Genomic DNA, 14,286 nt, shown 5'->3' on the forward strand with positions numbered 1-14,286 from the left:
GATATAAAGTAGATTAGGGGCTGGAGGGATAGTACAGAGGTTAGGATGCTTGCCTTACATGGCCAACCTGAGTTCTATACTCAGCACCTCATGCAGTCCCCTGAGCCCACCAGGAGTGATCCCTGAGCACAGAGTCAGGAGTAAGTCCTGAGGACCCCAAAAGAAAAAATAAAAAAAGAAAGTAGATTAAAGGTTGGCAGGCCTGGGAGAAATGAAAGTGATTACTAATGTGTGTATAAACATATCCTAAAGTGATTACTAATGAGCAGATAAACATGTTGTGAAGTAGTACGTTGGGGCTGGAGAGAGAAGGTGCTTGCCTTGTATGTGGCTGACCTGAGTTCGATCCTCGGCATCCCATATGGTCCCCTGATCAGCACCACCAGGAGTGATTCCTGAGTGCAGAGCCAGGAGTAACTCTTTTTTTGTTTTTCTTTTTGGATCACACCCGGCAATGCACAAGGGTTACTCCTGGCTCTGCACTCAGGAATCACTCCTGGCAGTGCTCACGGGACCATATGGGATGCTGGGAATCGAACCCAGGTCAGCTGCGTGCAAGGCGGCCTACCTGCTGTGCTATCACTCCAGTCCCAGGAGTAACTCTTAACAACAACAAAAAAGTCAATCAACTTTATAAATATGTTAGAACACCTGCATGGGTGAGGGGGAGGGAGTGGTGGGGGAGGGAGAGAAGGGTGAAGAGGAGACCTTTTCACTTAGCAGCTTTGGGGACTGGGTGTCCCTGCTCACAGCACTTCAATTTAGTAGACTTCTGGGTCACACACAGCAGTGTTCAGGGGCTACTTCTGGCTTAGTGCTCGGGGGTCACTCCTGGTTCTCAGAGGACCATGCGGTGCTGGATGTCACTCTGGCCCTGTCGTATACAAAGCCTGCGCTCAACCTGGTGAGCCATCTCCCCTGTTCCTGTACTCCTGTGGCACCCAGGGCCAGCACAGCCCATCTGCCGGCCAGACCCTCCCACCTGAGTGTGAGTGCCCAGCCTGAGCCTGGTTCTCCCTCATGTTGAATCTAGGACACTGCTTGGCACCAAGGGGATGACTGACACAAACATGTTTGAATGAGTATCCTTTAGCATAGCCCAAATATTACCATTACATTTTTTTTGGGGGGGTCACACTCGGTGATGCACAGGGGTTACTCCTGGATCTGCACTCAGGAATTACTCCTGGCGGTGCTCAGGGAACCATACGGGATGCTGGGAATCGAACCCAGGTCGGCCGTGTGCAAGGCAAACACCCTATCCACTGTGCTAACGCTCCAGCCCCTACCATTACATTTTATTCCATTGCTTCTGAAATAGCATGCACAAAGTGCCTCTAAGAGCATACACATATATATGCCTGTCAGCAATATCTATGCTATTGAAAAAATTATTTTCCCTTCAATTAGTTTTTTTTTTATCAATTAGTTTTTAAACTGGATGATTAATTTGAGTGTTGTATCTTTTCTACTTCCAGGGAGAAATATGATTTCAAAAGTGAAAAGCTAGTCATCAATAACATTACCAAGGTGGGTGGAAAAAAGGTGGGAATATCTAATTTGGGAAACACACCAAATAACATAGTTTCTGAACAAGAACTTTATAATTTAAATAACTTGACAAAAGTTACTCCTGGGGGTGCTTGGGGGGGTCATACAGAGTGCTAGGGATCAAACCTGGGACAGCTGTGTCCTACCCGCTGTACTATCACTCCAGCCCCTGAAACAGAAAACATCTTTTACCTTTTTTGGGGGTTTGTTTCTTTGTTTGTTTCTGGGCCACACCTGTGTTCAGGAGTTACTCCTAGCTCTGCATTAAGAAAATATTCCTGGAGGTGCTCGGGTGACCATATGGGGTGCTGGGGATCGAACCCAGGTTGACATCATACAAGGTAAATAACTTGTACTATTATCTCTCTGGCTGAAACAGAAAACTTTTTTTTTTTTTTTTTTTTGCTTTTTGGGTCACACCCAGCGATGCTCAGGGGTTACTCCTGGCTTTGCACTCAGGAATTACCCCTGGCAGTGCTGGGTCAGCCGTGTGCAAAGCAAATGCCCTATCCGCTGTGCTATCGCTCCAGCCTCAGAAACAGAAAACTTTTTAAGAGGCAAGAAACTGCTTAAATAAATAAAAAAAACAAGAAGATAAAATACAGCTTTTGCAAAAAAGTACTCAAAGTAATTGCTTCAACAACAATAATAGGCAAATAATAGCCCCAGCTAACATTTGCTGAGCATTTACTGTGCATTGTGGTGGGCAGTATGGTTGTTCTTCTTTCTCAGTAATTCAGTTATAACATTGGGGCAGAGGTACTGTTACAATCCTCCCTTTGAGAGAAAGGAACAGTTCTCCCGAGGCTATGTGGCAGGTAAGTTGCTGGGTGGGATTGGAATCCTGGGGGTCTCAGTGACCCATGCTGTAATCAGGAGCAACTCAATGGCATCAGTTGATTGAGTATATGGATTGAGCAAGGCCGAGTATAGGCAAGATCTTGGGGAGAAAAACACCAGAATGAGTGGGAAATAAAATTCAGCCATGACCAAGATAGGCGTGTTTACGCTGCCAAATCCTTCTTCCATGTCAGATGGGCACTTTCTTAATGAGGCTGGTCTGACCTTAACCTGCCCCTTTGCCAGGTCAGATCCTGACATGGCTGTCCCATTTCACCCCTTCTTAGTGAGTCCCCTGGCTTCCCTACTTATATCTGCAAAGACATATATGTTCACATCTTAGCTTGTTCTTTTTTTTTTCCGTCTTTTTGGGTCACACCTGGTGATGCTCAGGGGTTACTCCTGGCTCTGCACTCAGGAATCACTCCTGGCAGTGCTCAGGGGACGGACCATATGGGATGCCGGGGATTAAACCTGGGTCAGACGCATGCAAGGCAAATGCCCTACCCACTGTATTATTGCTCCGGTTCCTCTTTTGCTTCTTTTTAAACTCTGATACTGAAGGTCCAAGCATCCTAACTGCCAGCAGTACCGCAGGCGCCAGCTGCCCTGGTCCCCTAGAAACTCTGAAGTTCACCACTTGCATCTATAGTCGGGGGCCTGTGAGCCCGCCTGAGCTGCTAAGGACACTGTGTCCTGATGGCTTGGCCTCCCCAGGGGGCTTGGAACAGCCTGGGCCATGTCAGAGCAGGCCACTGCTTTGCGCCTCGCCTTCTTATTCTCTTAGGGGAAAAAGGCTCCTTCCTTTGTGCCCTGTGTTTCCCTCCCCAGTCCTCATTCTCCGTGCCTGAGAGGGGAAACCATTCTTATCTGGACATCTCTGAATGTTTTCTCTCCTCCTTTTAGGCAGTTTTCAAATCCGGTCTTAAGTTTTAAAAGTTCAAAGGACTTGTCAAGTCAGTGTTCTTGTCCTTCCCTGATTATGGTTTGTTTATCTGCTGTTTTTTTTTTTCCCCCTTCACCTTTACTGATACAGGCTGAATTCCCAGGCCCTGTTTCCTAAGTCTGCCAGTTCTTTTGTGATGGTGTTTAGCACCTTCGCTGTGTGGGTAGCCCCCTGAAAAAGAAGCCCCCTCTTCTTTGACAGTGTCTGGATGTCCTTTTCCCTCTTGGAGACCAGCAGATGGGGCAGGTCAGGGTTATTCCAGCCTCAGCCCCTTACTGTTGCCCAAATCGGGAAGCCTTGAGGATGGATGTCTGTACATAAATGCTAAACAATGGATAATGACTTTGAAGCTAAGGCTCTTGTGTGTTTAAGCTATTTGAAGCATAGTGAGACCGCTTTTGTTTCAGGCTTCATTGCTATTTATTGCTTTTAAGCTTTCTGTCTTTCTGTTCTTTTATCTTTCAGTATCTTCTCAGTTCTAGTCACTGACTTAGAGTGAGAGACTGATAAAGAGAAGGACTTTAAACATCAGAAGACACCCTCATGTCTTCAATGGACAAACAGGTTGTGTTGAAAAATTCATCAATGTATATAATGCGTTTTTTTTTCTAGAATTACTGAAATGTGAGTGTTTATGGGTGGGTGGTATGTGTGTGCATTCACACTAGGGATGGGACCCAGGGCCTCATACATGCAAAGCATGCACTCCACCACTGAGCTACAAGCTAAACCCCAAGTGATTTAAATTTTTAAAAGAGCAAATTTGTGTTATTTTTGTTACCAAATTCAAGTCTCTTGAAAGCTTTGCAAACCCTCATCAAATTCTTAGGAAACCACAAGAATAATCATTTGCTGCTAAAAATAGCACTTTTCGAATGCTGGTGTGCCCAAGAGAAGGATAAGTACACCAGTTGCCACCGTAGAATTTTTCTAAGCGTCTCCTGGCTAGGCAGGGACATTGTGAACCCAGAGCCCAGAAGTTTGTACCATGTAGCTGGGAGTGCACTTGTGTTTATGCCAAGTCCAGAAATAAATCCTAGATGATGTTTAAGTTCAGCATGAAATAAACAATATTTTAGGAAGCAAACAGTCAGGGAGCCAGAATAATAAGAGGCTGGAAATGAAAACAAGGATGTGAAGATAAATGCGTTCTCTTTTCTCAGTGCACAGAATCAAGGATCTGTATTCTGGAGTTGGACAGATAGTGCAGGAGTTTAGGTGCTGGCCTTGCATGAGGCTTGCATGGTTTTACCTGGGAATTACATGGTTCCTGAAGCTAGGGCAGCCCGGAGGCCCCAGCACAGCAGGGGGCTGGGGAGCCCCTGGCAGGGACTACAGAGTGCGCAATACCACACTCTGGAATCTGCCCCATTGCCTGAGAATTACCCAGGGGGCCTGGGCCCCTGCACACCACTTGCTCACCCCCCTCATACGACCCTCCAGCCCCCCTTACTCAGTCTAGATTCTGTGACCGGGGACAAAAGAAGCTCTCAAAAGGGAATCAAGTTAGAGTTCATTCACCCGCTTCAAGAAAATAGTGTTGGAAATCTTAAGAATCCAAAGGTTTTCCACTGGTGGTAGGAAACATTATATGCATAAATGCAACCATCAATAACTTTGTAAGTCACAGTTCTTTAATTAAATAATTAAAAAAAAAATCCAAAAGGTCTTCTGTTGGTTACTTAATGCCAGCAAAGAAGCAAGAAAAGTGGGGCTGGAGCAACTTGATAGTGAATAAGGCATTTGCCTTGCACAGGGCCCATCCTGGTTTGACCCCCTATGGTCCCCTGAGCTCTGCAGGGAGTGACCCCTGAGCACAGAGCGAGGAGTAAGCCCTGAGCAGCACTGGGTGTGAACTAAAAACCAAAACCAAAACCAAACAAAACATTAAATAAAAAAAGAAAAGAAAAGAAAAAATTTTAGAATTTACGGAAGGTAGCGACTGATAGATTAAAATAAAATGATTATTATAAATATAGCAGCATATTTTTATCCCTGCTTAATCAGAATCCTCACGTCCGCCAAGAACACTCGAATTTAGCAACTAAGTTCAAGCTTTTGTTCCTAAATATTTCCTGCCGACTGTGATTAAACAAAGGAACAGTTGAAGGAACAGGTTACCACATGGGGAAGCACCCTGAAAACCGCCCCTGAATCAATGATCTGTCATGGTTTATTTTTTACAGAGCCCCCAGACAGGAGGTTTGGAGACCAGCACTGTCCCCCGTCCCCCAAGGCTCATCCGCCTTGTGTTACTACTGTAGAGACCGCCGTGGGGACACAGGCAATGAGGGGGCTGCGGATATTTGCTGCAGGGTAAAGGCTGGGTCCTGCAAGGCGGGTCCCCTACCCTGCTCGAGGCCAGCAGGCCAGGACACCCTGTCTCAGGCCCACACTCATTTCTCTGTCTTCAGGCCTCCCTGAGAGGCCCTCGAGCACTCACACAGAGGAAGGAGGAACAGGCTGGCCTGGCAGGAGGTGATGGACCAGACAAGAAAGGAGGATGGGAGCACGTGACTGAACCCCAGGTCCAGAGTCCCCAGTCCTGTGTTCATTTCTTTTTTTCTCCCCCCCCTTTTTGGAGAGGGGACAGACCAAACCCAGCAGTGCTCAGGACTTACTGAGCCTGGCTCTGTGCTCAGGAATCACTCCTGGTGGGGCACGGGGGAGCATATGGGGTGCTGGGGATTGAACCTGGGGCAACCATAGGCTGAGGATTGAACCTGAGGTGACCATGCGCAATGCTCATTTCCATGGGCATGGAAATTCTGATTCTGTTTGAAGTAATTTTGAAGTTGCACAGATAGTACAGTGGGAAGGCGCTTGCCTTGCACCTGGCCAACCCAGGTTCGATCCCCATATGGGGGCTAAATGGGGTGCTAGAGATTGAACCCAGAGCGACCACGTACAAGTGTCTCACCCTCTGTACTGTGGCTCTGGTCTGTCTGCATTCATTTCTAAGGGATCCAAATTCCTTCCTGGAGATCCTCCCTCACCAGGTCCCCAGGTCCGGGTCAGCTGCATGAGCCCCATCTGTGGGGATGTGAGGTGGGTCTCCAGTTCAGCCCTTTGGTGCCCCCCAGCAGAGCACCTCTCTGCTGTACCCACCCCCGGCCCATCTCCCTCTGCCGGGGAGAACTCTGGGGTGCTACAGCTCATGGGTCTTTCTGGGGCTGCTCAGCGCCACTCCAAGCTCCCCGCTTCCTCCTGGAGCCCCAGCCCTGTGTTCAGGCCCCCAGACTGGGCCACACATCAGCTGGCCTGCAGTGCTCATCCTCCGAGCCCCACAGTCCTCCCCAAATAGTCCAACAGTTCCTTACTCTGCCCACTTCCCAGGAGTCAAGCTCAGCCATGCACTGCCCAGCAGCTGGGTATGATTCCGCAGTGGCAGGAAAGCTCTGTTCTGGCGGTCGTGGTGGGGATGGGTGGGGCCACATAGGGGTTCCCGGCTGGGGTTGAGTATCTGCCGAGTGCGGCTGCACTAGAGACAGTTCCTCATCACGGAGCCCAGTGCACAGTTGTGTAAGAGGATCCACGCAGGGTGGGGTCACCCTCCACCGCACGCAGGAACAGGAGAAGGCCTGGCAGCTGCTACTTTGCTTTCCAGACAGAGCACCCGAGCAGGAAACAAAGCCCCACAAATCAAGTCAGTGGCAGATGCTTCCACTGTCCTGTGGGGTCACACTTTGTCCCCACCACATGGTGCAACTTTGACATAACGACAGGGGAAGAGTGACAGAGTCCTAGCTTGGGGGGTGGGGGTAGCGAGGGGGAACGAAAGCAGATATCCTGAGGTAGGGGTGGGGTGAGGAGCTGATCTCTGGGTGAATGCATTAAAACTCTCTGCTGAGCAAATCCAATGACCAGTCTGCCTCAGACACTGGCTGGTACCCAAACCCAGATCCCTGGTGTAGTGCTGACCTAGGCTCTGCTCCGGGTCCTGCCCTGACGGCTGCCGTGCCCACTGTGGGGACCACATGTGCTATTTCTGTGCATAGGATGTGAGTAAGACAGGCCGCTTTGGTTCAGACCAGGAAATGAGTTGGATTATTACAGTCTTATGAGGGATTGATCTTCAAAGTATCTTGAAAGCAGTAAACAGGCGGCATCATGCATCAGGACAGTGGTTTGAAAGACGCTTATAAAGGATGAAACAGGGAGAAACACTGGCTAAGCTGGGATGCTTAGTACTGCCAACCAATCAAAAGAAATAGAGAAGGCTGGAGCTAAAATTCAAGAGGTCTCAAGATTTAGAAAAAAAATACCGAGCTTTTTCCAGGAGGACCACATGTTTCTCGGCAAACTTTAGTCAAATGTGGAAGTGGAGAAACATGGACAACTCAGAAAAACTGTGGGAGGTGGATTTACTTTATTTTCCTTCTCCTTCTTTTTTCTTTTCGGTGGGCGGGGTCCGTGGGTGTGTGTGGGCAGGTACACCTGGAGATGCTCAGGGCCTACTCCTGGCTTACTTCTGATACTAGAAGATCATGCCTGGCAGGGCTAAGGGGATCATATGTGGTGCTGGGAATAGAACCAGGTTCAGTCATGTGTAAGGCAAGTGCCCTTCCCCACTATCATTGCTCCGGCTCCCCTTTATTTTCCTTTTAAGACAAATTTTTTTATCTGTAAATCAACTTGGATGGGACCAATTTAATGAATCTAAGTGGTTTTTGAAAAAAGAAATCTGATGGCACAGAGGCACAATGATGCCCCCTCCCCACCATAAAAGAGGTACCTCTGCAGCACTATTTGTAAGAGTGAAAAAAAAAAAAACGGCAATATCATAAAATGAACTGTGCCATGTTTCTTGGATGAAACCCAGCAGCTGCTGACAGCAATGAGGTAATTTGACTATACTTTGTCTGGAGTATGTCTGGGGTGGACAGTGATAGAGAAAAATCAAGTCATACGATAAAGGCATGGAAATTCTGATTCTGTTAAAAAAGAATTCGGAGCTGCAGAGACCATACAGTGGGTAGGCATTTGCCTTGTACATGGCCAACCTGAATTTGTTCCCCGGAACCCCATATCATTGCCCGAGTCCACCAGGAGTGATCCCTGAGTGCAGAGCCAGGAGTAAGCACTGAGCATTATCAGGTGTGGGTTCTCCCAACAACCCCCACATCCCACCCCCGCCCCCAAAGAAATGATTTCCCTGCCTGTGCATGGAAGAAGGTCCAAGGATACTGGAGAGAGAGAAAAAAAACTACTGGTAACTGCTATCAGTGACAGTGAGTCTTCATTCCCCCTTTCCTTCCCTTAGCAGCTGCTGTGATGTTTGGGGGTCAGATACACCAGTGGGAGTTTCACGGAGAGTGATTCCTGAGCCCCCGGTTCACTGTGACTCCTTCACAACACCCACTATCACCTTTATAATATAAAACCAACAAAGGGCCATGAGAGGTGCTCAGCATTGGCCTGGTTTTGCTGGAAATGCAATGTTCTCCGAAGCCTGTGGGTAGCCCCGGTCGTCTGTAGGTCCAGGAAGCTGCAGAGCCTGCATTTCTGAAGTGCTGTGAGCAAGGGGGGGACGGCTGACCTCAGAGGCCCCCTCTTCGTCCCGTCGTGGGACCCTGGCCTCTGAGCATTTGAGCATGTTCCTGGGACAGCCTAACTGCGCTTCTGCTCCAGGAGCACTGGGGGGATTCCCCGCCTGCCCGGGCCGTGACCCCACACAGCTTGCTACTTGGCCAGGGCTGTGGTGATTCATCGACTCTCCTGGCAAAGCCTTCAAAACTGCTCTGGGTTCAAACCTGTCTCTGAGCACAGAATCCCGCTGCAGGCCCACCCCGACCGCCCTTTGCTCCAGGAGCACCTCTGGAAAGCATGAGGGCCGCAGCCTGGCTTTCTGGACGACACCCTGATGGAGCTGCTCTTCACAGGTGTTTTCTGAGCTCCAGAGAACTCTTCCCTCTCCGCATGCTGGACATTCTCTCTTCCCCACCCCCAAGCTGCCCCCAGGATTCCTCCTCACCCGCCACAGCCTGGCTCCAATGTCACTTCCTCTGAGGAGCCTTTCCCAACACCCTGAGGCCAGGCCAGGGCCCCCACATCTGAGCACACATCCCAGTCCTCGCTGCCTCCCCAACAGCCTCCACCTCTGCCTTCCTCCTGGGTCATCAACGCCTCAAGTGTACAAACAGAACCTAAGCAGGCCATGTCTGGGGCCAAGCGCGCCCACCAGGGTCTGCTGGAAGATGCTGTAGGGGTGCCTTGTGCAGGAGGAAGAACTTTCCCTGCTCCCCACTTCCCTTTTTGTCCCATGTGTCCCCGTGAATAATCAGAAAATCTAGAAACATATACTGTTCATTCTTCCTGTGCTCCTCAGCCACGTGGGCTGTGCTTGGGGACTACTCCCAGTGTGGACTGGGAACACGGCCACATGTCCCCAACCTCAAGGGGCTTCTCGGAGGTGGGTGAAGCAGAGGGGACTGTGTGTTTAAAAGGATTCAGAAGTCATGGCTACCATGCCAGAAAGTTTCTCAATTCAAACGGCAGAAGCGCTGACGCTACAGGCCCCACCTGGGGCTGACACCAGGGAGCCTCCAGCGCTGGGCCCCCAGTTGTCCCAGAGGTGCTGGGGGGAGGGGGCTGTACCGGAGAAGGGCTGGGATATGCTGGGGGGTGGGGGGGCAGGCACTGACCTCGGCTGATGCGCTGCTTCTCCCCAGACAGGATGCCAGGGCTGTCAATGATGCTGATGCTTTTCAGAACCTGATTGGGCAGCTGGGAGCACATGAATCTGCAAGAAACAGGCCAAGTGGGTCAGAACCATTGCTGCTGCAGAGCCCTTTCCCCTGGATTTTCTGGGGGAGACTGAGGCTGCCCCTACTGGTGCCATGGTTGCGAGAGGCTGGTGCAGGAGGTCGGCGTGGTGCTCAGGCTCCTGTACCAGCTATTGGATCCTTTGTTCCAGAGTTTCCCGTGCACTGAATTTCAGCCATTGTTTTGTATCTGGGAGACCTCTGCTCATCATAGCAGCCTTGCAGAGGTCACAGGCCTTCTCAGAGCTGGGCGCTACTTCCTGGCAGGATGGCAGAGGACTCGAGGCCTGTTTCTACCATCACGTGCCTCAAGTACTCAGCAGCCAGCCTGGGGCCTGCTGTGGCTCCAAGTCAGGGGGGAGTTCTTGTGAGTGGCTCCCCCAAACCTCGCTGGCGCTCAGGAATCCTAGGCCACCCTCAGAGTGGACAGAGCTTCACCTAGCCTCCTCCCCTGCCTCCAGGCCCCCTGGCCCTGGTTCCGGTCAGTCACCAGGTGTTGAGCTCACAAAGCAGAACAGCAGAGGGTTCGGGTTCGGCTCAGCCTTTGCCAATTGGGTGCTGTGTCACCCTGGCTAAAGGCTGGCCCTTTCTGGGCCTCAGCTTTGGCCTGCGGGATGGCATCAGCCTGGGGGCTGGCTGAGGTCCTTTCAGCCTCTGACACCCAAGCTCTGGAGTTAGAAGAGGGACTGGGCAGAGGGCCTGTGGGTGCTCCAATGGGCTCGGGGTACGGGGTGGTTTAAGGCAGAAACGGCTGAGCTGCTGTGCGTCATGGCTAACCTGTGTATCTGGGTGGGCAGAGAGCTTACACGGGCGGGGGAAGATCAATTCTTCCATTCAGTACAAGTGGCGGCGATTACTCAGAAAGTAAGCATTTGGGGAATGCAGGGCAGGGCGCCTGCCCAGAGCGCACGTGGGCACCAGGGCCTCTTGGGCTTGGCCTGGGAGTGGCAGCCCACGGCAAGGGTCGAGGCGACAGGCAATTCAAGTTAACTTTTTCCCCAGGGGCTCAGGCGAGTTTCTCACCAATTTTTTTTTTCCCCTCTACATCTTTCAATTCAGTCCAAGAAATGGCGACTGTTTTGCAGCTGGAAGTGCTTAACCACACAGCAGAGGGGGCATGTCAGGGCCACACAGCAGAAGTGGCATGTCGAGGCCACTCCCCAGGCCCAGCTGGCTGGAGACACAGCTGAGAATTTGTCAGCTGAGCTCAACCCAGGAAGCTAAACTCTTTGCCATGTTACAAATAAAGCACTGCATTGGTGTCCTAGAGTCCCTCCCTCGTCACCTTCGCAGTGACATAAAGCAGCCTCGGGAGAACAGAAGGGTGAGAAGGAAGTGTGGGGTCAGTGGGCATCTCTGCATGTTCTCAGTTCCAAGAGGTGAGGGGGGACACACCCGGGACTGACGTCAGGAAGGGCCCAGTCCCTACCACAGTCCCCTACCACGTTTTATCCCAGTGGCACGAGACCCTGAAGCCTGGACCACGCTAAAAAAAAAAAATAAATAAAGCACTTCCATGAAATACTTTCATGTAGAGTGTTCATGAGAGGGCAGACCTCCCAGCCAAACCCGCTCACACTCAACACCAGCTTCTCTCCGCATAGACACCCCCGGGGTTCTAGGACAAGGGATCCAAAATCATGAAGCTGTCTGTGCTGTTGGGGCACAGAGAAAAGTTTCCAACACCCCCCGTCCCCCCCCCACATAAAATGTGTCTCAATTGATGGTTACACACGACAGGCAGAGGACCAGGAGGGACTAGTGCGGAGAATGCGGGGAGGGGAGAGAAAGGGCAGGGGGTGGGAAGGGGAGGGAGAAGGAGCGAGCCCACAAGAGGCAGTCTGAGATGGGCTGTTGGAGGTGGCAGGTGCAGCCACGCTGGGAGAGAAAGCATCTTGGGGTTCTGGGGCAGCGGGTGGGGAGCAAGGTTTCAAGAACACAAGTCATCATTTGCTCCTGCTTTAGGAGTTAGAGCCACACGGGGGTCCTCAGGAGGTTATACTGTAATCAGCACAAATCCTGGTGCAGTGCAGTCCTGGGGGCCCCCTGCGGCCCCGATACTCAGAGCCAGAGGCTGGAAGCAAGGTTACTTTGGACACCACAGCCCTCCGTGTGCCGTGTGCCCACTGACGTGCTTCCAAGCACAGATTTGCTGTCCTGGGATGGATTTCCTGCTCCTTCCGGGAGTGGCTGGTGTCCAGCATGTCTGGCCTCACCTTCCACACCTCACAGGAACCACATAGGCGCAGGCGAGTGCTGGGAACTGTCTCCCTCCCCCTGCCTGCCCACAGACTTGTTTGCTTTCTGATAAGGGGAGGGGAGGGGAGTGGGAAGGCATCTCATCCTCCTCTGGACCCGCACTCCCCAGGGAAGGTTGTGGGGGTCACAGAAAGCATGTGGGTGAAGGAATGGTGAGGAAGGGACGGCGTGGGCAAAGGGAGAGGGGTCCTGTGAAAAACTGGAGGCTCTTCGTGTGGTGTTCCATGCCAACATTAATGCAGCGATCAACATCTTAGAGGAAGCAGGCAGGACTCTAACATTGCTTTTGTTTTCCTAACACCTGGTAGTAAAAATTGCCACAAATTAGCCAGGAGAAAGCCCTGAGCATCTCCATGTGAGCCCCCAAACAACAAAAAATGGGGGAAAAAATTATCACAAAATGGTACAAACTACCCAGGGTCTTTGGTGCCTTCACAAAGGAAGGGTCATGTTTCCCAAGTGACCAGGCTTGTCCGTCTGCCCTGCCTCCCTTCCTTTCTCCCTTCCTTCCCCTCCCTCCCTCCCTTCTTTCCTCTTTTCCTTTCCTTCCTTTCTTCCTTTCCTATGCTCAGAGCTTACTCCTGACTCTGTGCTCAGGGATCATGCCTGGTGGGACTCAAGGGACCAAATGTGGTGTCAGGGACTGAGCCTGGGTTGGCCACATGCAAGGCAAGTGCCTTACCCAAGGTACTACCTCTCTGGCCCCAAGCACCAGGTTCTTCATGGCAGGCATTGCCCCATTCGTCCTCTGGAACTATTGCCTTCTACCTTTACTGCTCACAGGCCACATCCTAAAATGAAGAGGTGACCACAGATGGCCTAGGATCGCCCCAGGGAGCCTGGGTGCAGGCCACACTTCTGTGCCTACTGCTGCGGGGTGAAGCTCAGGATGGGCAGACATAAGATTGGGCTCAGGCTGACTTTTCGGCTCCCTGGTCTGAGCAATTCTTCTAGCTGGGGGAATCCTAGTTTGGATCTGAGGTTCTGGTATGCCTAAGCTTGCAGTGGAGAACGTATGGGCCACTGCAAAGCTTGGACTCCTGGAGATGTGATCCCGGCGGCTGCACATGTGCGGCCTCACTGCAGCTGCACGAGCATGATTTCAGAGGCCGGCTAAACTACTTTTGGTACTGGCAGCTTCTTGCAGAAATGTCTCCAGACTGAGAACTAAGCTGCGGCCCCATGCCTGCCCAGGAAGGGAAAGGTTTCTCTCTCTCTCTCTCTCTCTCTCTCTCTCTCTCTCTCTCTCTCTCTCTCTCTCTCTCTCTCTCTCTCTCTCTCTCTCTCTCTCGCCTTTTCCTTGCCAGGGGGGAAGGGCGTGGCGACCGCTATATTATGAGGATCACTAATGAGAGATACAAACTTGCAATGATCCAATTTCTGGAAGAAATTTCCCTGGACTTAGTTGCTAAAATACAGAAATCCAAAACTGCGCGGCCGCGATAGCAGCCGTGCAACCTCATATCTCTTCACAGCAGGTCTGACTCTAGTGGGGAACTCCTAACAATAATAGTGAGTTTTTTGTTGAAATATTGAATGTAACCAAAGTAAAGTGAAATTTATCAGTTACACAGGTGGGGGTGGGTGGGTGGGGGGATGGGAGATATACTGGGGTTTTTCTGGTGGTGGAATATGTGCACTGGTGAAGGGATAGTGGTTTCAGCATTGTATAACTGAGATGTAAGCCTGAAAGCATTGTAATTTTCCACATGGTGATTCAATTTAAAAAAAAAAAAGGGCTGGAGCGATAGCACAGCGGGTAGGGCGTTTGCCTTGCACGCGGCCGACCCGGGTTCGATTCCCAGCATCCCATATGGTCCCCTGAGCATCGCCAGGAGTAACTCCTGAGTGCAAAGTCAGGAGGGAACCCTGTGCATTGCCGGGTATGACCCAAAAAGCAAAAAAAAAAAAAAAGAAAAGAAAGCG

The 14,286-nt window shown here is 51.0% G+C and overlaps 1 protein-coding gene across 1 annotated transcript in view; it reads right to left on the bottom strand.

Moving 5' to 3' along the window:
• EHD4 (EH domain containing 4) overlaps positions 1-14,286 on the bottom strand; it is an 81,894-nt gene that overhangs the window by 37,428 nt on the left and 30,180 nt on the right. Inside the window, exon 3 of the mRNA XM_004609590.2 lies at positions 9,982-10,079. Coding sequence (XP_004609647.1) covers positions 9,982-10,079 — 98 coding nt within the window. The remainder of the gene's footprint in view (positions 1-9,981; positions 10,080-14,286) is intronic.

Source organism: Sorex araneus, chromosome 3 (assembly GCF_027595985.1).
Source record: "Sorex araneus isolate mSorAra2 chromosome 3, mSorAra2.pri, whole genome shotgun sequence".
In the NCBI taxonomy this organism is placed as follows: Eukaryota; Metazoa; Chordata; class Mammalia; order Eulipotyphla; family Soricidae; genus Sorex; species Sorex araneus.